General features: G+C 39.1%; 1 protein-coding gene, 1 long non-coding RNA gene and 1 other non-coding gene across 8 annotated transcripts; 2 read left to right on the plus strand and 1 right to left on the minus strand.

Moving 5' to 3' along the window:
- Positions 1–1,669: 1,669 nt before the first annotated feature.
- Positions 1,670–19,282, plus strand: micu3a (mitochondrial calcium uptake 3a). Of its 6 annotated transcripts, none has more exons than XM_088302655.1 (15): positions 1,670–1,991; positions 3,910–4,057; positions 4,856–4,887; positions 5,979–6,057; positions 7,790–7,837; positions 8,316–8,398; positions 8,693–8,764; positions 10,412–10,453; positions 11,144–11,239; positions 15,407–15,501; positions 15,613–15,784; positions 16,673–16,781; positions 16,868–17,025; positions 17,939–18,007; positions 18,199–19,282. In XM_088302655.1, exons 1-14 carry the CDS (start codon positions 1,731–1,733, stop codon positions 18,005–18,007), a joined length of 1,464 nt encoding a protein of 487 aa, XP_088158781.1. In that variant the 5' UTR covers positions 1,670–1,730; the 3' UTR covers positions 18,199–19,282. The 6 variants fall into 6 exon arrangements, with proteins under 6 accessions (XP_088158781.1, XP_088158780.1, XP_088158784.1 ...); XM_088302654.1 differs by having other exon boundaries at positions 17,939–18,003; positions 18,196–19,282; XM_088302658.1 differs by lacking the exon at positions 11,144–11,239 and having other exon boundaries at positions 17,939–18,003; positions 18,196–19,282.
- Positions 17,342–18,993, minus strand: LOC148332473 (uncharacterized). The gene is made up of 2 exons (XR_015844645.1): positions 18,870–18,993; positions 17,342–18,796 (listed from the first exon to the last, which is right to left on the minus strand). It is a non-coding gene; the product is annotated as an uncharacterized LOC148332473 (long non-coding RNA).
- A 1,120-nt stretch (positions 19,283–20,402) lies between the features above and the next one.
- Positions 20,403–20,617, plus strand: LOC148332474 (small nucleolar RNA U3). The gene has a single exon (XR_015844955.1). It is a non-coding gene; the product is annotated as a small nucleolar RNA U3 (small nucleolar RNA).
- Positions 20,618–20,657: the final 40 nt, after the last annotated feature.

The following is a 20,657-nucleotide window of genomic DNA, read 5'->3' on the forward strand; positions in this document are numbered from 1 at the left end:
CCCCCCTCCCTGGGGAGTTTCATTGATAAATGACTTGAAGGTGAGGTAGCGCATGCTTTGTGTTTGGGTGGGAGTGTGGGTGTGTGTCCATATGCATGTGCACAGTGATCACTAAACTGATCATTTTGTACTCATGTCTATTTCTGCAAGAAAAAAAAAAGATCAAAAGATTTGTGGGGCAACGTTATTTCGTTTAGGCATTTGGGGGGGTGTAAATTTTAAACACCAGCCACAGTGTATGGTGTGCACTTGCTTTCCCCCGATTCATTAGTATTTATGGCCAGAAAATAACTTTGCCCCCAAAGGATCGATCAGCGTCGCCCCTAGGCTGATCAGATCCTGATATATTAGATATTGATCTCTTCACAATGCAGACGTCAACTCCAGTGGCACATTTCCACAGGAGGTGCAAAGTGAAGCGTTCCCATGGCCACGTGACTCCATCCTAGTTTTTTTTTTTTTGGATTACTGCTTCCTTAATGGCATGGGCCAGTGTGAAGCCAACCATGTAAGAACTATTTTTGTATGGAGGCCCCCAGGGCAGCAGCACCCCCTCATTCCAACCTGCACCCTCCTACACAATGAAATTACTGATCGAATGGCTGGACAAGGTAATAACTAAATAGCCGAAAGGTTAATGTACATTGTTGTCAGATTGGTATGGTTGAACCGAATGGAATAGTAAGTCGCAATATCTGCAATATAAAGTCAGTTTTATTTTTTTTAATGCACAAGATGTGATTTTATCAAATTTTTTTTTATCACATTTACCCCCACTCTGCTCCTACTTGAGTTACATAATCAGTGTTACAAGCGCAAAAGAGAATTAACATTGTAATTAATCACATTAAAATATGAAATTTGCATAAAAGACTGTTTGATGGTAAAGCGTTTGATCCAATGTGGACTTTGGGTTAAGTGGAGTAATGGTTCACAGGGTGAAACTTGTTCCATGTGTGAACAAAAAACAGGTTATTCTCTGAAACTTCTCCTTTTTCATTGATCTTCAAAGTGATGAGAAAGGCCTCATCAGGCACTGACTTTAAATGACAATTGATATTTGATATCTGTTTGATTGAGCCCAATGAAAGTCATTTTATTCCCAAATAAGATTAAAACCTATTCACCACCTTGATTATTTTTCTCACATTTTGACATAAAGTTTCCAAAGCATCCAAATTATTCATACATTGTCTCAATAGATGAATAAACAATGTTCTAAATTTCGGACGATTAGAGTCATCTAAATTTGGCTAGATGTTACCAAAACCCGATAAAGTGGTGTGATCAGTACAAAATAACGTCTTACGGTTTTTTGCCAGTTTCGCTGAGTCTGCATACAGAATTTAGTTTCAATAAACCACGCTAAACGTGCAATTTCTTGGAGTAACCATTGTTAAGGGTTAATTTAACAGAACCTTTTTGATCACCGATGTACCTTAAATACACAAGTGCAATGCAATTACAACCGTTGATATTGATTGAGTACATAGAAAAAATCTGATCATTAACGGTATAAACTCGTATTTTTTATTTAAATAAGGAAAAAAACACGTTTCTGGATCGGTCTCAAGCAGCAATTTTCTAAATGGACGTTAATGTAACTGCAAACCAATTGTGTTTTGCGCTGTACACAGCACTTCTCGCGATAGAGTCCAAGTCACGCGATATTTCCAAGCTGTCCGCAAAGTTCTGACCACATCATCTTAACGGCATCACTAACAGCAACAATGGCTGCCTTCCGCAGAGTGGCTTCGCTGGCCGTTAAGCTTAGCCTGCGCCCGGTGTTGAAAAACGAGCTGACCGGGCGTCAGACCGCCTCAAGAGCGCGGAAGTGTCTCACTTTGGGCCTTTGTCTGGCGACGGGAGGTGCCGTGGCACTTTACTTCTACGAGGACATGAATAAGCGCCGAGGCTGGAGCAGGACGATGGGGACTCGCAGCATCCACGGTTTGCTGCCATCCATCCCAGCCGTTGAAGCTAAAGAGAAGGTGGGTGACTTGTACCCGTAAGGTGGTACCACATACGGCTTCGCCACACATGAAATATGTTTTTTATTGACGCTCACTGGCCTTGTGTGCGTGTGTGTTTTCATCCTACGTGAAAGAAAACCACGACTACTTTTGCATCGCTTTTCACAAATGTAGGAATGCGCACATAGTGAAGTCGGTATTTTATCACGTCGGCCGTATAAAATGTCTGTATATTCTGAATAAATATCCATAGTTTGTTCCGAAAACGCTTTGCTCACTATTTGGCAGCTGAGCGACGTGTACGCGCACATGCAGCGGAGGCGCTCTCCGATCCAGCTGGTGCTGAAATGTCAACAGGACTCACGGCAATACAGCTTTGAATTGAAATTTGAGAAGCAACCGAACCGCAATAGCAGGGTGGTTGAGTGGTTAGGATGTCCGCCTCACAGTTCTGACTTCCGGGGTTTTGAGTCTTGGCTACCAGCCTCCTGGAGTTTTTTGTCCCATGCTTTTCCTCTGCTTGCATGGGTGTTGTCTTGGTACTCCTTCCATGCACATTCCAAAAACATGCGTGGTAGGTTCATTAAACACTTGAAATCATTGTTTCCCGACCTTTATCCAATACTTATCCAATATTTATTCCAATCTTATGGAACGCCACCAAATAAAAACGTTACAAAAATTGGACTCCGGTTACCGGGCGGAATGGTGGATGACTAGTTCACACATCTGCCTCACAGATCAGAGGTCCAGGGTTCGATTCCGGCTCTGGCCTTCCTGTGTGGGGATAGAGCATATAATTGTTCCACCTGTCACTATATGTCGTTTGTATAGATAGATGAAAGATATTTTATTGGCATTAACTTATCACCGATGTGTTCTCTTCATCTTAAAAGTCACATTTGTTTATGCAATCGGAACGAGTCCATAAAAATATCGGCTCTGGCAAAAACTGTTTTGACGCTTTGCTTTTCTGTTAATGTATTCTCCTATATCCAAATGATCAAACTGCATATTAACCGAGTTTACATGCAGACTTTTTTTTTGTCATCATGATTCAAATCTTTCAAATTGAAAGTCTCTGGTCAACTGTGTACATTTGACGTGATGTATTGCAAGCTGCCTTTTTATGTGCCACTACATTAATCAGAACTGCCATTTTATAAGCAAGTGACATGCGCAGATCGATGTAAAAATAGTTTGGTTTCACTGTTAATACAAAGCTCCATGTAACTAACAAAAATACATTTTACATAGTTATTAATTCGTTCTAGCATGGCACTGGAAGCAAACTGCCTCTCTAATACTTTTTAAACTTTATTCCTTCGTGAGAGTCAAAGCCACAGCCTTCTCACGCTTCTCTGTAAGTCAGCAGAAGACTCATCTCATATTTATGCTTCCTCCATGAAGGCAGCATCAAAGCTTTATGAATGGATCGGTTTTCTCATTAGCATGTTAGCTGAGCTGTGCAGAAACCTCGCTGCAATGAGCCCTGTGGCCAAGCAGGTTTAAATTTGGAAAGCTGTCTTGGAATTACAAAGCTTCATGCAGCACAAACTGGTATTGTAGCACTGCAGCTAATCAAGTTGATGGGCTGGCTGATTTGAGATTCCAATCATGTTGAAAGTATACAGAAAAGAAATGTACTGAAGCTTGTTACATTGCCACAAAGGCTTGTGCTCTATTTATAATATAAAGAAGCTTTGTGCAAAAAAAAAAAAAAAGAAAAAGATACAGCAAAAAGGAGACTTTTTCAATAGACTTTCTTTGTGTATGTGGGGCTGAGTTGTTGAGAGCAAATATAGCATGTAGAGCAGTTTCGTCAAGGTGCAATAATAGCAAAATGGCACTATGATAATAATCATACTGTCCATCTGTATGCAGTTATTGTAACTAACTTTAGTGTACCCTTCTTTTTTTTTTTTTTGTTCTACAGGCACAACCGATGGACTTTGAGGAGGGAGATGTGCACATGTCGTCCCATGAGCATCGTTTCCGTATGTTTAGCTCTGTGGAGTATGACGGCCAGCTTTACATGACTCCTCAGAATTTTATTGAGTCAGTCACCATGAGTGAACCAAGGAGTATGTATTGCATTCTTTTCTCCACCTTCAATCGTTTGTCTACCTTTTAAAATTCATTTCATGTGTTTTACCTCAATTGTTTTGCTGTCAGGCTTCAATGTTTCTGTAGCAGCGCTCACATCTCAACGTTTGACCCGGTCTTTGCTATCTATGTAGACGTGCTGCCATTAGAAACAAATTTTTCAGCGCAACCTCAAAGCGAATGGCCTTACAGCTTTTGTTTAGTCTAAGATTAATGTTAGTCAGACACATTGACACAGACACACAGAGCTCTCCCTTCATTCGACATTCCATTTGCTCCCATTTGCACTTTCTGATAACTGATTAACTGCCAAGCTGCTATTTACTCCGCTGTTTTGTGCCAGTTATCCCCACCAAACACATTTTTTTTATATTGTTCAAAAGTGGACATTTGTTGCGTGCAAACTATGCACCTGTATGAGTGTTTACGTCTGCATTGCTCCTGACATATGAGACAGCCACACATACCCACTCAGCAGCCGACATCCTCTAATGCTCCCCTTTGAAGTTGAATTAAGATGAACTTTGTTGTATAAAACAGAACAAAAGTAGTAGGTGCTTTTACTGGGACATTCCACCCACTACAAAGACCAGTACAGGGCACTTTAGATGGGCCTGTGATGATCACGCTTGTATATACAGAGAATGTGTGTGTGTTGTGACTGAGGCGCGCACATTAAGACCCATTTCTAGATAATACAGATGCTATCTGACAGAGCCCACCCAAACCCTCTTCTCCTCTTCCCCTTCTTTTTCTCTCTTTTTTTTGTCTGGCAGACAAGAGGCCCTGGAGGTCCCTGACCAAACAGGTGGGAGACACACTCTAAAAGCTCCTTTCTTCTTTCCTCCACGTTGTCAGCATCTGTTGTATTTTACATGTGGTTGTCTGTTTCAATCTCAAATGTGACTTTCCTTATTAACTTCCTTAAAAAGTGATGTTTATGATATGGTTCATATTAGATTGATGGTCAGATATGGAGTAGTGCTTGTTTGTTCGATTAAACTGGTCAACACATTTTTACTATGTTTTTTTATCAGCGATGCAAGCAAACATTTCAAGATGATTCTTTGGGGCGTTGATTCCAAATCTGCCCTTTTAATAATATACACAATATTTTATGTAATATTTAGTAATATTTATGTTCATGGTTAGGGTCAGCAACAGGTGGAATTTTTTTCTGAAATGTCAGAAATTACAATGCATAGTAAAATCAGTATTGCGCAAGCTTTTATCGGCCAAAAAATGAAAATATCTCAAAAAACTGATGTGCTAGGAAAAAGCAAAGACATTTCTTTTTAGATGAGAATCAAAAATATTTTAAGGGGCCCATCTTAGATTACAATGTGCTGTTCACTAGTGTTATGACGAAAATTAACAATGAATGTATTCACTTATTCTTTCTTCAAAATATTGATTTTCATGACTGCTAACAATAAATCTAGATAGTTCTGAACTATTCCTGCATTGTGTTGATTATTGCAGCCTGGAGTGGTTTAGCTATTGCGGAGACCTGCATGGATATTGCCCAACTTCCAACAGTTGAGGTTATGGTGTTCTATTTTTAGAAAGTACTTGAGAATGACTCAACAGTGCCTCTGCTGGTTGCATCCAAAACATGCACTTAGTGTGATCTCAAAACACAATCCATTTGGAATCTGCCCACTCAAGGTGTGTTCAAAAGCATTCTCAATTGTACACTTGTAGTTTGTTATGTTTTCGAGTCGCTCAACTGTTCCATGTCCCGCAAACGTTATGTCAGCATTCCAACAACATGCTTGTGTTTTTCTTCAAAGGTATGTGTCATGTTTCAAGCTAAACTTGCTCACAGTAAATAATTTTGAATGATTTCCATGAGAATGTTCACAAGTGACCGTTATTTCATGCATTTTATTTTTTCAGGAGCTGGAGAAAATCCTCTCAGATACTCCTCCTGTATGGAGAGGATCGTCCAAACTATTCCGTAACCTGAGAGAACGAGGTGCAGTATGCACTCAAATATACACACACACACATACATGTATAGAGAATAGGTTCGCACACACCCCTCTCCACACACAAATTCTATAATCAGAAAAGGCATTTTGTATGTCTACCATTATTTGTTACTGCATCAAGAAGTAAGTCAAATGGTTTAAATGGTCTCACATCACTACGGATCATGAATTGTTGGATTGGTGTCAGGGTTTTATTTACCGCATTGGATTTACTTCACTTGATAAAGATGATAGTTATGAATCTCTGAGGCTCACATCTCAAATAGCATATTTTACTCCGTTCCAGGGCTTTACCTGCCAATGTGTGTGTTCGAGTTGAGTCACAGTAGGTGTCTCTAATCCAAGGTTGGAGGCCTGCTGTCTCTCCCGACAGCCAACCAACCTGCTGGCCAAACTAAAAATAAACCGCATCTCCTGTCCTCTCTCCACTCCTCGCTAGTCTTCGTATAGATATACAGTACCAATGAGATAGGATATTATTGCAACACCCCCTCTCAAAAACAAGTTACACACCTGTGGACTTTCCCCATTTAATTTTGACGATTTGTCAGTTAATGTGCTGATATTTATGTACGGTAATACAAACTGTGTTTGTCGGGACACGTATTCCCGTACTGAGCAGAGCAGCTAAATTCCTTGGAATGGCGACAGGTTTCCGAGAATGACAAAATAAAATGGAATGCTGTGTGTGTGTGTTTGATGTTCTCTCTGTTTTTTAATATTCGTTTCCTTTGTAGTTTTAATATAGTCGTAATTATAAAAATGGGGTTTGATGTTATCTAGGAAAATGTATTGCAGAAAGGCTCTAAATATGCACGATTTTAAAATCACGATTTGTATTTGACGAATGTTAATGAAAACTATACTGTGTGAAAACCTATGTAACTCATAATACAACAACAACTTCTGTCTCCACGAGAGCCCTCAGTCGCTTGAGTACGACATGATCATTGTGTTGTTCAAACTATATGGGAAGTTGTTGGGGGTGGGGGGGAGCTTCAGATCCAAATCAGCTTCTTTACACAAAGTAGTTGCGCTGTTGGAAACACAAGCCTGTCACTGGCTCTACCTGGTGTCATGTTCACCAACACACATACACACACACACACGCACACAAACACACCGCATACATGTCCACATCCACAAGAAAGCAGTGTCCCGTAACACTCAAGCGAGTCAACCTGAACTATCTGGACAATCAGACAGAAAAGCGAAAAAGAGTGTTAATGGGCCCGAAGCAAGAAAGGATCACGTCCTGAAACATTTTTCGCCTGCCTATACATACACACACACACCTGCACGCACGCAGTTTGGATCAAAGGGAAATAGTAGCAATGTCAAAATGCAAATTCTGATTGGAAAGGCCACTTTATACTGAATACGACAATAACAGCAAGAATTTAGAAAATCAGATGAAGGGTTCTGAAGAAATAAAGCCTTTTGTGTGAGAAAAAGAGCCTTTTGGGGAACCCTTTTGTGTTATTTTGCCTCTTGATCTGGTCAGAAAAGCACCTTCCAATTCGAGTAAAACTTTATAACGTCATTATTTCGTAACATATGTCTAAAGAAAAATCATATTAATGTACTTGGCAATGCCAAAAATTTCCTAGGAACAGGCTCATTTAGAAGCCCTAATTAGCATAAATTGAATAAAAAGTTTTTTTTTTTTTTTTTGCCATACTTCTACTAACTCACTCATGGTCTTCTTGCTGCCAGGTGTCATCTCATACACAGAGTACCTGTTCCTGCTCTGCATCCTGACAAGTGAGTTACTCCATATCTTTCTGTCTCTGCACTACATATTTGGCAGCCCAAAGTTAGCGAAAGTAGATTTCAACCTTTGCGATAAAACATTATTCCATACATTTTATCGTTTGCAGTGTCTGTCAAGCAGGTTTTGTTCAATAGGCTAGTCCTATTATGTAATCTGAAGAATTGGACAATCAGATAATACAAGTACTGTAAATTACACTACAATTAAAATAGTTCATTAATTAGATGAAATGGTGAGCCCAGGGGAGCTTCTGAGGTCCCAAAGCAATCCATTCTGGAAAACAGCTCACCTCTAACTATAGGTACATTTTAAATTCAAGTTGAAGGAATTAATTAAATTGAAGCTCATGCTAATTTCTACTGTAACCGACCATTACCCACTTATGACTGTATGCTATTTGGGTATTTACAATTACCTTTAACAGATTCTGTTGATAACTCTCACCATGTGTGTTCTCCTCTACTGCAGAGCCCCATGCTGGTTTTAAGATTGCTTTCAATATGTTTGATGCAGACGGCAACCAGATGGTGGACAAGAGGGAGTTCTTGGTGGTAAGTCGCTAATAGGAAGGGGAAACCAATCATCCGTGACTTTGTTTTTATTCTATTGTGAGTTTAATTTCTTATATTAGTGATGATAGTTCGTGTGTATTTAGTCGGTTTTGTCTTAATGTACGGTGATATGCAGAAAATAAATGTGTTTCACGTTAAAACTCTTGGAATTACATAATCAAGTGAATGAGTGTCAGTAAGGTGTGGTTTATATTTGATTACAGTGTATTAAAAAAAAAAAAAAACTTTACTGAAATAATCTCATGAAGCTCATAATTCTTGGCCTCTTTGTAGCTTCAGGAGATCTTCCGGAAGAAAAATGAGAAGAAGGGGAGGAAAGGAGATGCTGAGAAGTCAGCACAGTTGGTAAGTGAGTTGGTCATCAACGATGTGGGGTCAAGGATCCATACAGTAAAATATTAAAACAACACGTTTTTCCAATTGCCCTGAATATAACCAATAGTATGTCGATTATGGATTGTCCATGTAGACTTAAAACTGATACACTACAATCCATTATCTTATTGAAACTAATAATAACATTATTAATCATCCAAACAGTAAACATTGTTGGCTCTGATCATTTTAAATCATTCACAACGGTTTTCGTGCTACAACAGTTGCTGCGGTGTCGTGCGTTTGAGCTTACTGAACTGCTGTGCCAAACTGTACATGTGGATGCATTTAAAATGATGAAAAGCGTTCAGTAACAGTTTACTGTCATCTTTGGAGGTATTGGAATAATAAGACGTCATTTAACCATGACTGAGTGCATGCTGCCTTACAAGATTTTTGTTCTCTGTTGTACCATGACGATGACATCCCAACTGTGTACTGGATCAAATGGATATACTCTCGTATAATTTGTCTTATTCAATGCTTCTGTGTTTACGGCTGAAGAGCAACATTTTCTTGTATTCTTTTGTGTGCCCTGTGATTGGCTGGCAACCAGTCCAGGTTCTACCCCACCTACTGCCCAAAGAAGAAAATAAATGAGTAACATATTGAAAATAATTAGATATTCAAATAATCACAATATTAAAAACAATACATAAAAATAAAAAAAATAAAAATGTTCCTTCTGTGCACGCAATGAACTCTGGGGGGCAGTGTGGTGCATGCAGTACACATATCTTACATTAAGAGAGTAGAAGAAGAAAGTTACGGGTTGAATTTCACTAATATTTTTTTTTCTCACAAATTAGCAAGAATATATGCCACTGAGTTTTATTGTTATTTGTCTGTATTGGTTACGACAGCATTTGACTGAATATTTTATTATGTATATTATCATTGACTGATTGCAGTAGCACTGACAATGTTTCTAAAACAAAGTACAGCTTATTCATAGATTGCTGGTGGCACTCCTGAAATCAAATGAAGCCATTTGTCAATCAGGCCGCTCTTCCTTGCACCGATTGGTTTGTTGAGTGTTTGGTGGAGATGTCCAGCACACAAATACACTCAGATTAACCCCCCACAACACAGAAACACATTAACGGCCATGAAATATTGTGGTCCGTAACAACCGAAAACAGACAGCAGTAACTTCAGCCACAGGCGATCTTTGTAGTTATTTGCAAAACAAAGCTTCAAAAACAAGCAATACTACAATTTTGATTGTTGACGTAATTGTGACTCGTTGGCTAATCTCATCATGTAATTCAATTCAAAATACTGCTACCCACCACAGCTGAAATTCACCCGCACATACTATATATTATGCATTTAAAATACAGAAAGATCATCTTCGGATGCACATTTTAAGCGGTGATCTGTGAAATATGTGTTGCTCTAAGCAATAATAAGAGATGCATTGGAAACGACATGTCCCTCCCTATGCAGAGTGTATCCACAACCTCTCTCCTTGCATGTACTAACATGTCTTTTATCTTCTCTCCTCCTTCCTCTCTGAATGCATGCTCTGCCGTCCTCTCTCTCTCTCTCTCTCTCTCTCTCTCTCTCTCTCTCTCTCTCTCTCTCTCCCCCTCATGCCTCTTCTCTGTGTGGTAGAGTATGCAGCTGTATGGATATCAGGTTGCCCCCATGAACAGCGTATGTATCTAAAAACATACCCCCGTAGTGTTTTTTTTCTCACCTTAGACGGTTTGAAGAATGTGATCAAAGGGTGAAATTTCCCGTTTAAAAATCAGTAACTAATCAGTCCAAAATTTTACTTGTTAGTGTCCTCACATTAAAGTGTGCGGTCATGTTAAAAAGCCTTCAGTAATGTTCGCCGTGAAGAAAATGAGAGGTAGGGGCCGAGCACACTTCTGTACAACCCGCTCTTTATCAGGGTCAAGGACAGAAGCCAGGCTTTCAGTCAGAACATTTCTCATTTTTATTCGCACGTACTGCTTGTGCATATGTTAGCCCAAACACAAACGTTTGGTGAATGCGCGATGCCCCGCAAATGCCACATAATCATTTTTCTTAGACACATTGTGTTGATATTACGATCTGACATCACCTAGTATGCGCTGCGCTCGACACGAATGCATTTAATATCTGTGTTCTTTTAATGTGAGAATTTATATTCTTTCAAATTAACGTTTATAAGCAGGTTGTTATGTAAACGGATTCCAGTTAGCGTAAGCCGACATCTGTTGGGGATTTTGTTATGGGCCAGGCGGACCCATGGCACCTCATTACTTGATTTTATTATATATTCAAAAAATTGGCTGCTTCCAGAAGTGGTGGTGTTGGAAGTGAACTGACCCTGGCCCCCCTTGACCACCCCTACAGGTGCTAAAAAAAGACAGTCAAGAGTTTGTGGCACGGAGTTACTGGGACGTTCTAAGGCGAGGCGCCAGCCAAATCCTCTTTTCTGACCTGGCGGAGGTACACAGACCCAACTGTCCTCTATCATGTCGTTCCTCCAGTGTTATTTTATTTTTATTTTATTTTATTTTTTTTATTCTGTAATCATCCTTATGTGTTTGGCTGTTCCGATCACACATATCAGATTTAGACCTAAAATGCATGAAGACAATGAGGTTATCCCCAATATGAGTTCCCTGAAAACCAAAAAGCATAAAAATTAATAATTTGTCAGGCTGCAAGTCATTTCACGTGGACATGAGTCAAGACAGATGTGTCTCAAACGTCTTTATTCATTTCTTTTATTTCATATCTTTTCCTGGCTCCCCTGTTTGTTTTTTCCCCTCTTACCACATTCATTTCCTTCGCCTTCATACTTTTTCTTTGAAGTTTATACACTCATAAGAGTATATACATCTCTACTTGTATTCCCTTCTAATCACCTAAATTAATATCTTTATTTTTGATCAATCACTTTAAACGGTTCTCATGGCTATAGCACATTTATTCTCGATGTGTCTGTTGGTGCCGATTTCTAAATCTGACCTGAGCTGTTGTGACGTGATTGTCCAAATATTAGATAATTTTCATTAGTTCAATGCAGTGTTTGTCTAATAACCAATCTCTTGTCTTTTTTTTTTAACATCTTGTCTATAATATGTTTGAATCTGTGTTGTTTTTGTCGCCAATGTTTGTGTCAAACAACTCATCATTTCCAGCACTTTTAACGCTATAAACTATACAGTATTTAGACCACTCAAGGAAATAGTTTGGAATTCAAAATGCTAACCTCAGAAATGTTTGCCCATTAAAATACCTTGATTTCAAAAATTGTTAAATATTGTCATAGTTACAAAGTGATATTCTCAACTTTTGTTATATTTAATTAGAATGCACTGTAGCTTCCATAATTATTATAACTGAAATCGCGTGGCATTCATTTTGACTTAAATATAAGTGAGCAATTTTTTTATTTCCCTGTGAAGGCCTTTAGACATCGATGACGCTGAACATTTGTCCATATGGAAATTCACTGAGCACGCAGGCACACAATTTTCGGTTGTAAAACTAGGTGAAATGTTTGTCAGTCCAAAATGTGCACCTGAAAAAACACTTTGGAGGTGTTGCCAATGATTAGTAACACCTTAAAACATAGCACGCTGGCTCGCTGACTAATGACAGGCTTTGTGATGCGGCACTGCCGTGGCAGCGGAAGCTGAAGTGAAGGTAATGACAGTGAAGCGGATTGGGTCTGACCTTGTATTTACTCTCAGGAGCCTTTCATCTTCCGGGATGTCAGATGGACAGAGCGCGCACAGCATCAAGCAAAGTGAGAAGAAAAAAAAAAAAAAATGAATAAACTCTATGGAAAACATCTCCTAAATTCAAATGGTCTGCAAGACGATCATGAATAAATTATGCAAACATACGCAAAAGGTAAACTCGATTGTGGAAACAGGAATACACTGAAGTGATAGAATACACTCGAGATAAGAAGTAGTAGATCAGATAAATAGAGTAAAAGAGGAAGAGATAAAAATCACCAAAAAGGTGAGGCGAGGCTCGATTGGCGGCCAGAGGTCAGCGGACAACAAATGTTGAGGTACAAAGTGGGTGGGTAGAAAAAAAAAAAGCCTCGGGAAGCACTTTGAGGGCAAAAGAAAGAAGCGGGTTGTATTTAAAGAAGGATGTGTTTACTCAACAGATTAGTCAAGCTCTTTGCTTTTGTGTGGCAAAAGAGGCTCTTACTGACAGCTAGAGGACGAGCCACTGACAGTTACGAGGAGGAGAAAGGAAATAAGGGTAAACTGAGAACATGCATGTATGAGAGGGAAATAAATGACCGGGGAAGGTAAAAAAGGAAAGACAGGAGGTGGAAGACAAGGGAGAGAAGAGCAGGTCATGGGAATGAAAATGCGGAGTAGCCTGCGTCTACGTTTGCGGGAGGTGTCTAAGGACTGATGATGTGAGGGTGTTCAAATTTAGGGCCTGAGAAAAAAAGTCTGACTGTGACAATACATGTCAACTGGGAGGGCTGGCAGTAAAGGGGTTAATTAACTATTTTTAAAAAAAAAATTGATAGTCCAGACTGTAAAGGGAATCGCAAGAAGAAACTGATGGGGTGGTTTAAAAAAAGAAAAAAAAAGTTTCATTTCCTGCCTTTCCATTTTGAGTTGACACGTTGGAAACTACATTTCATGCGCAAATGTTTTGGGATGCTCTGCCAATACAATAAGGGAATAATGAAGTAAATATGGAGTAGGTCACATACAGGCTTGCACTATTCTGGGAAAACTTTCGGCAAAATGATGGAGTGGGTCTGAGATGTTTTGTCCGTTCGTTGAAATCAACATCTGTGAGGTCAGAGGTCAATTTGGATCTAATAGAGGTGCTGGTTTACAATCTTTGCTCCAGTTTTCCAGTACCATCCACCTTGCTTTTCTGCTATGCAAACACATTTGGAAGCATAGAATCGTGCACACATTCTCAGCTCATGGTCCAAATAGATAAAAAAATAAATATATATATTGGCATGATTATTTATTGCAACATTATTGTATTTTAAATATTCATCCTGTTCAAACAGTCTAAATCATGCAACGTGTAATTTTAACAGTTTTTTTTTAAACGTAATTAATGTGTCCTTGTATGGCTGCTCGATTATGAAAAAATATGAATCAAGATTATTTTAGTAATAAATTAAATCACAATATGTTTTTTTACGATTAGGCCAATTTTGTAGTTGTTGAGTGTACAATGACATAAAAAGGCATTCAGATTCTGATTCTGTAATAATCGTAATCATAATTGAATTTTGATTAATTGCACAGTAATAGGCAACAATATTGGCCCTTTTTGACTTGTCTTTTTCCTGCTTTGGGTTTTAGGATTTTAATCTCGAGGTAGACGCCCCATTCAACATTTTGGTGCAAATGATTATGATAATGGCATAAATGCTCCTCCATCTTTGGCAAACACGAGATTTGACCCAGCGTCATCTCTGCTTACAGTAGCATGGCCATCAACAACAACATTTGGCAGTGATGGGCATGGCTGTGACTGAGAATTGTTATTTACTTCCCATTTTATTTCTCTTTCCTGTAGAGCTTTTATGAGGGTTAAAAAGCATGATAAGAGATTACATGATGGGCAAAAAAAAACAAATCGAACAAAGTCTATTAATTGGCTCTAATCACAAGAACTGAATGTAGACCAACTTGCCCAACTGGACTGAAGCGAATATTAGAGGGTGAAATGAAAGAAAGAAAAAAAAAAGGTGGAATCATAGCACATGCTCTGCATGTGTGCTGTTAATGGTGTGACCGTGTTTGTTTGGCATTTGCATCGAAATGCATGCGATGTGTTCGCTTGATTGCATCGTTTCGTCGGCCACTTTATGCATCTCAAGCTCAGTCTCTCGTCTGTCCCTCCAACTTTTACATCTTCTTCCTTTCTATATTCTGATTCTACCTCGAGCATGTTTGGTGACAGTAAGCATGAGTGTGTCTGTTATGTGCGTCGATGTAAGCTCTATTTAAAAAGTCTGTTTTCTGCTGTCGTAAAAAAAAAAAAGTCACCAGTCTAGCAGCTCTAATGTAAAGAAATAGAAGTTTGAAGACGTAGACTCGTAGAGGATGTCTTCAAGTGTGCATCCTCTGATCATCACTTGGTCCTCAAAGTTTGCCAAGACTGCTGTCAGATTTTTGAAATCTGACTTCAAGGATGGATTGCAGAACTCGATTTACGAGTTCCTTATAGAAAATCGGCAACAACCAATTCGATGCGGGCTGTTACGATGGTGTCATGGTGACTGCTGACTATTTTTGTTTATGCTGATCGGTTGATATGATTTGTGTTCAGCAACTAGCTTGACACTCGGCTTGCACTGTTGGATTCATGATTGTCTCGTCCTCTTCGTTCAGTTTCTCAATATACATTGTTGTGTTTTAGTGAGTTTTTTTTTTTTTTTAAACTGTCAAGATTATGAAACCAAGTTCAGATTCTATATTTTGACAAGATATCCCTGCCAGTTTGTTAGCTATTTTAAGGTGCACTGACCACCACGATAGATTTAGTTTTGTATAGATTTGAGTGACTCCCTTCTTTGGTATTGAGAAACTAAAGCAAAAGTATGAGTTTTGTTAGTCTCTCTCAGATATCGCCTCTTTCTCTTTTTGTCTCCTTTAGCGTGCAGATGAGAGTCTAACTATTGACACGACCCTGCTGGTCCATTTCTTCGGGAAGAAAGGGAAGGCTGAGCTCACTTTTGATGACTTTTATAGGTATTATTCTGTAGTTTGCACAAAAAGCCCATTTTATTATTACAGTATTTTATTTATGTTTGTAGCAAATTTCAAATGAAATCCATGTGATGCTTAATTTTATATTTTCAGGTTCATGGACAACCTCCAGACTGAGGTGCTGGAGATTGAATTTCTGACCTACTCTAAAGGAATGGCCACCATCAGTGAGGAGGACTTTGCCAAGATCCTCTTACGCTTCACCAATGTGGAGAATATTGGTGCTTACCTGGAAAATGTCCGACACAGCATACCTGATGAAAAGGTATTTTGCATACTTTCTTGGCACTCTGTCAATTTAAGCAAAAAATTTCTGTGCCTGCAATAAATACGTCCTGTTGATACAATTTGACATGTCAGCCATATTTGCCAAGACGCCTTATTTTCCAACAGTACACAGGTGGCATCTGTAAAGCTGACGTTGCCGATGCTGTTTGAAACTAAATTGCTTATAAAGCTATGAAAAATGTCATCCTTTGCAAGTTACTGTAAAAAAAAAAAAGATAAGAATTAGATCAACTGACTAGTAACTGCACATTTTTACTATACCAACTTCAAGTGATGTTTTGGGTTGACCTTTTATCTTTAGCGAGCAGCGTCACTTCTTCAATTCCCTCACACATCTGTTTGCGTTATTCTTTCTCTGTGAGTGCTTCTGCCTCCCAGCCATGAATAGCACCTGAAATTTCCCACCGCCATTTCTGCCTGCGGCTGTTGTCGTGCTACACACTTCAACGCTCCGCTGCCTTGCTTGACCACACACACACGCACACCCACGCACACACGCACACGCACGTGCATGCACACTCGCTGTCAAGTCTTTTCTCCCTCGATCAACTGTATTCATCTATTAGTCTACCTAGATATGTCTCTTTTTGTCACTGATTGATGATTGATTGATATTTAATAGAGCAGGATTTGACTCAAACGCTATCAATTTGTTCATCCGATCATTCATTTCCCATTAAACTTCCCATTTACAATGTGAAAGCATTAAACAGCCAATCACATGGCAGTTAGCTTTTTACATTATTGCCATGAGCATCTACTTTTGCTCATCGTTTTGTTTTGTTGTGTTTTTTGTACATATGTCATTGAGCTGATGTGCCTCAAAGAGGGTTAATATGTCCTTTTTTTTTTTTTGCCATTTAAGGGAATCACCTTTGATGAGTTCCGCTGCTTCTTCCAATTCCTCAACAACCTAGAGGACTTTGCCATTGCCATGCAGATGTACAATTTCGCTTCTCGCTCCATCGGACAAGGTTAGGACAGCGCTGTTACAGGCACGCGTTCCCATTTTTCTGTGTGCAGTGAAACATCATATATTTGTCTTTGTCAAACCTGCCAGATGAGTTTGCGAGGGCAGTTTATGTGGCCACGGGTCTGAAGCTGACTCGTCACTTGGTCAACACCATCTTCAAGATCTTTGACGTGGATCACGATGACCAGCTTTCTTACAAGGAGTTCATTGGCATCATGAAGGATAGGCTGCACCGAGGAGCCAGGGTGAGGAAGTATTTTTTCTATCAACTAACGGAAAGATGTCATTGATAGTGGACACATGCTCCAATGTATTCAGTCCATTTTTTTTTTTGTGAGTATAAATTTGACTTGCGTGCGGTGTCTTTTCCTCACCCATGATGTCCATTTTGCCCTTCCTGAGCGAGCTCTAAATGGTTTGGATAGCAAACCGTTATTTATTTATTTTTTTCCAAAAAAGTGGGCAAGTGCCACCAAGTGAATGTGTTACAGGATGAATGTGAACCTCAAGGTTGAATCATGAACGGAATGACAAAGCACGGAATGATTCAGTCAACAAATCTTTTGAATGAAACTTTTTAATGAACTGATTCTTGTGATTCAGCACAATCAAATGAACCGCTGTTCCTATCAGCAGTACATAGTGAAAGCTGTGGGGATTTTTCAGAATGTTTGATCTTTACCATCCGTGACAGCTTGAAGAAAAAAGGCTGTTATCAACTCCACCTAATTATTTGAAGTGGTGAAAAACTCCGAGAGAAATGGAAACCACCTCATGTCACCGCACTAAGCGGCTTCGAGAAAAAAAAAACACTGCTCTCTAGTGGTGTTGTCTGATATGACAACACAGTCGAGTGTCAACATTATTCAACACAATGAAACAAACTTAGTTCCGTTTTTTTTGTGTCACATTATTGTTTGACGTCCTCTTCTTTGATAACTAAACTTTTCTTCAATGTCTTTCTCTCCTCTCACATTCTTGCTTCCTCTGTTGTCCTTCCAAAATGCCACGCTTTAACCTTGTTACAATGGTAACAAACGTCTGATTTATTCCCCACTTGCCTTCCTCTCTTGTATACTGCTTCAAACATATTTCCCTGCTCATTCTTCTCTTTCTATATCCACTTTTTTCCCTGTCACAACATGACATCATTTGCAGGGATATAAAGCAATGGAGCGAGCCATCTCCTTTCGATCCTGTTTGAAAAGAGAGCTGGCAAGCAGATAAGTATGCCCAACAACGGCACTTAGTCCATGTTAGTGTTATACACCTAACTAGTCTCTGTTAGACATTTTTCTAGTTGCGTTTCGGATGTGATTGTGACACTTGGGATGAAATATGCTGTAATATACTGTACAAGTATCCATAACTGTTGCGTTGTATAACAAACATGCCTCTCTTTGCTGTATGTTTACTAGGTGAAGGCCACATGTTACAGCTCATGTCCACCTTGTGTTGTCTCTGGAGGCCAAGAAACAAATAGACTGGTCCTGGATGGGAGACACAGACATAGATTTGCTGAGTGTAGTAGGAGCAAATGTGGAGAACAGGTCACAAGCACACCATTTTTTGTTTCAAGTCAAAGGATGAATTATGCTGAAAGGTTTTACAAATTAATTTCAAAACATGAAAATAGTTGACCTGCCGTACCACTTATACAAACTGAAATAACACAGTGGCCATATAGTCTCTTGATATTTCAGTTGTTACACATGTACTTGGGCTTAAAATATATTTGCATGGTGGTTGTGCTGTCCTGACGTGGTTGAGCATAGTCCAAGCTTTTAATTGGAAACCTTGACACCGTTGACAGAGTGAAACTAAAAATAAATACAAAATGAACGACTTTTATTTGAGAACAATATACAAGAACATCTTGAGCACGAGGACCATCCCTGGCTGCCTGAGCTCACTTTTTGCTAGCAAGCGCCCACGCTGGATTTCTTGGTGCCTCGTACTTTCTTCATTCTGTTCTTGCGTTCCTTGCTCTTGGGTGTGGCACCTCACTCTGTAACGCTAGGGCACCAAGCTTAGCTTAACTTAATTTAACTTAAGATTCAAACAAACAACAATATGGCATGTTACATACCAGCGTTGCCTCTGTTGGAATAAATAGACTCTGCTGGATCGCAGTTGGATTCAATGCGATCTCTCTTATTTCCTCTTTCAACTACGCCACTATATATTCCCCTCCCACACGTAGTTGAGCCATAAACACTTCCTGCTTTACGGTACTTCCGCCAACATAAAAGCATACCTTTCAAAATAAAAGTCGTCATAAACAAATTAGATAAACCTTGCCTGAAAGGCAGAACAGTGGTCATGCACTCATATTTTTTTTTTTTCATTTTAGTCCTCGCAACTCATTTTATTACTGATTGTTGTTTGCTTTGAGTCTTTATGTTCACCCAATGTTTAGGGATTGCGTAAAATATCGGTTGTTAATGATATGCTTGTTGTACCTGTTTAATTGAAATATTAAACATAAATGTACCTCTTTAAGTGAACTTTTTTTTTATCTCGGGTAAATGAATAAATTGAATCATGTTTTTGGTGAGCATTTTTGTGACAATTAAGTGGCATCAGATTGCTTTGCGCGTGCACAATGAACCTCGTCACGTAACTGCTTTTAACTCGAGGATGATGCGCCTTACGAAGAGTACCTGAACATAATCACTTTTTTTTTTATTTTGCATTTATAAGGAGTGAAAATGTTCCATTCTCCTGTGTACAGCATACTGGTAGGTTAACGTTTGTCGAACAACCAGCGTAACCGAAAGAAGAGTTTAAACCCTAAGCTAACGTTTTATGGTTATGTTGTGCTTTCTTGTTCAGTTGTTAATGTAATTGTGTACAATGTGGCGCAGGAAAACATTGCGGTATTATTTTTTTAATCTATGAGCTATATAAAATCAGCACATATTAAAGCAGTTGGACTACAAATTTTGAGTAAAGGTTAATACTTAATAAAAATTAAGGTTAATACAACTCGTTGCCAAAATGCTGCCCTCAAGTGTAATAGAAGTTGACTGCAAGCCAAATTCAAAGCCCGACCTGCCGTAAATAAAGTTACTGTTCAAGATTTGACATGATTTGTGTTACTTATTCGCATGAATCCGTTGGAGAAGTAAACATTTTATCTTGATTAACGTTTGTAAATACAGTGCAGTTTACGACGTTGCGGAACAATTCTTCATTATTAGTTTACCATCGGAACATTTTAATCGACGCACAGTGCATTTGAATTTTTCCCTTACAAACACTAAATTAAACCACCCGTGTCCCCAGGTCCATGCTAAGACTTTTATGTAAGTACGTATTGTAATGTATGCCAAAACTCCGGGTTACCGTTATGCTAAAAAACACGTGATTTCGATTAGAAAAACCCAATAACATCAAAAGCAGAGCGCGCAAAGCATTCTGGGTTTGTGCTCTACGATGTACCTACTGAATTCTGTTTTGAGGCATCCAAAAATATTTATATTGACCTTTCCCTCTTAGCATCTTTGTCAGACGTCATATGAGGTTTGACAAAGGTGATTACAGTACATGCACGCCCTTGGCCTTGAGGTGAAAATAGTACTGTCGCGAATGGCATCGCGTCGTCGCGCTTGTTGAAATTAAGACTATACTTTCAGGGATCATTTCTATAGTTTTTGACTTGTGAAATGTGTTTCTAAAGTGTACGGTCTCGTGGATCACGATGACGAGAGAAAGTATTTCCTCCTGAGCGTGAAGCTGGTCTCGAAAAATGACAATGTCATACTTTCTTGACCTTTGATGAACGTTCAATGCTCCTCTTCGGAGCACGGAGGGAGGGAATATGTTCAGAGTGATCTCCGGATAAATTGTCAAATCAATAATCTAGATTCGATAC

Source organism: Idiotropiscis lumnitzeri, chromosome 8, assembly GCF_059441095.1.
Source record: "Idiotropiscis lumnitzeri isolate Australia: NSW breed Sydney's pygmy pipehorse chromosome 8, RoL_Ilum_1.0, whole genome shotgun sequence".
Classification (NCBI taxonomy): Eukaryota; Metazoa; Chordata; class Actinopteri; order Syngnathiformes; family Syngnathidae; genus Idiotropiscis; species Idiotropiscis lumnitzeri.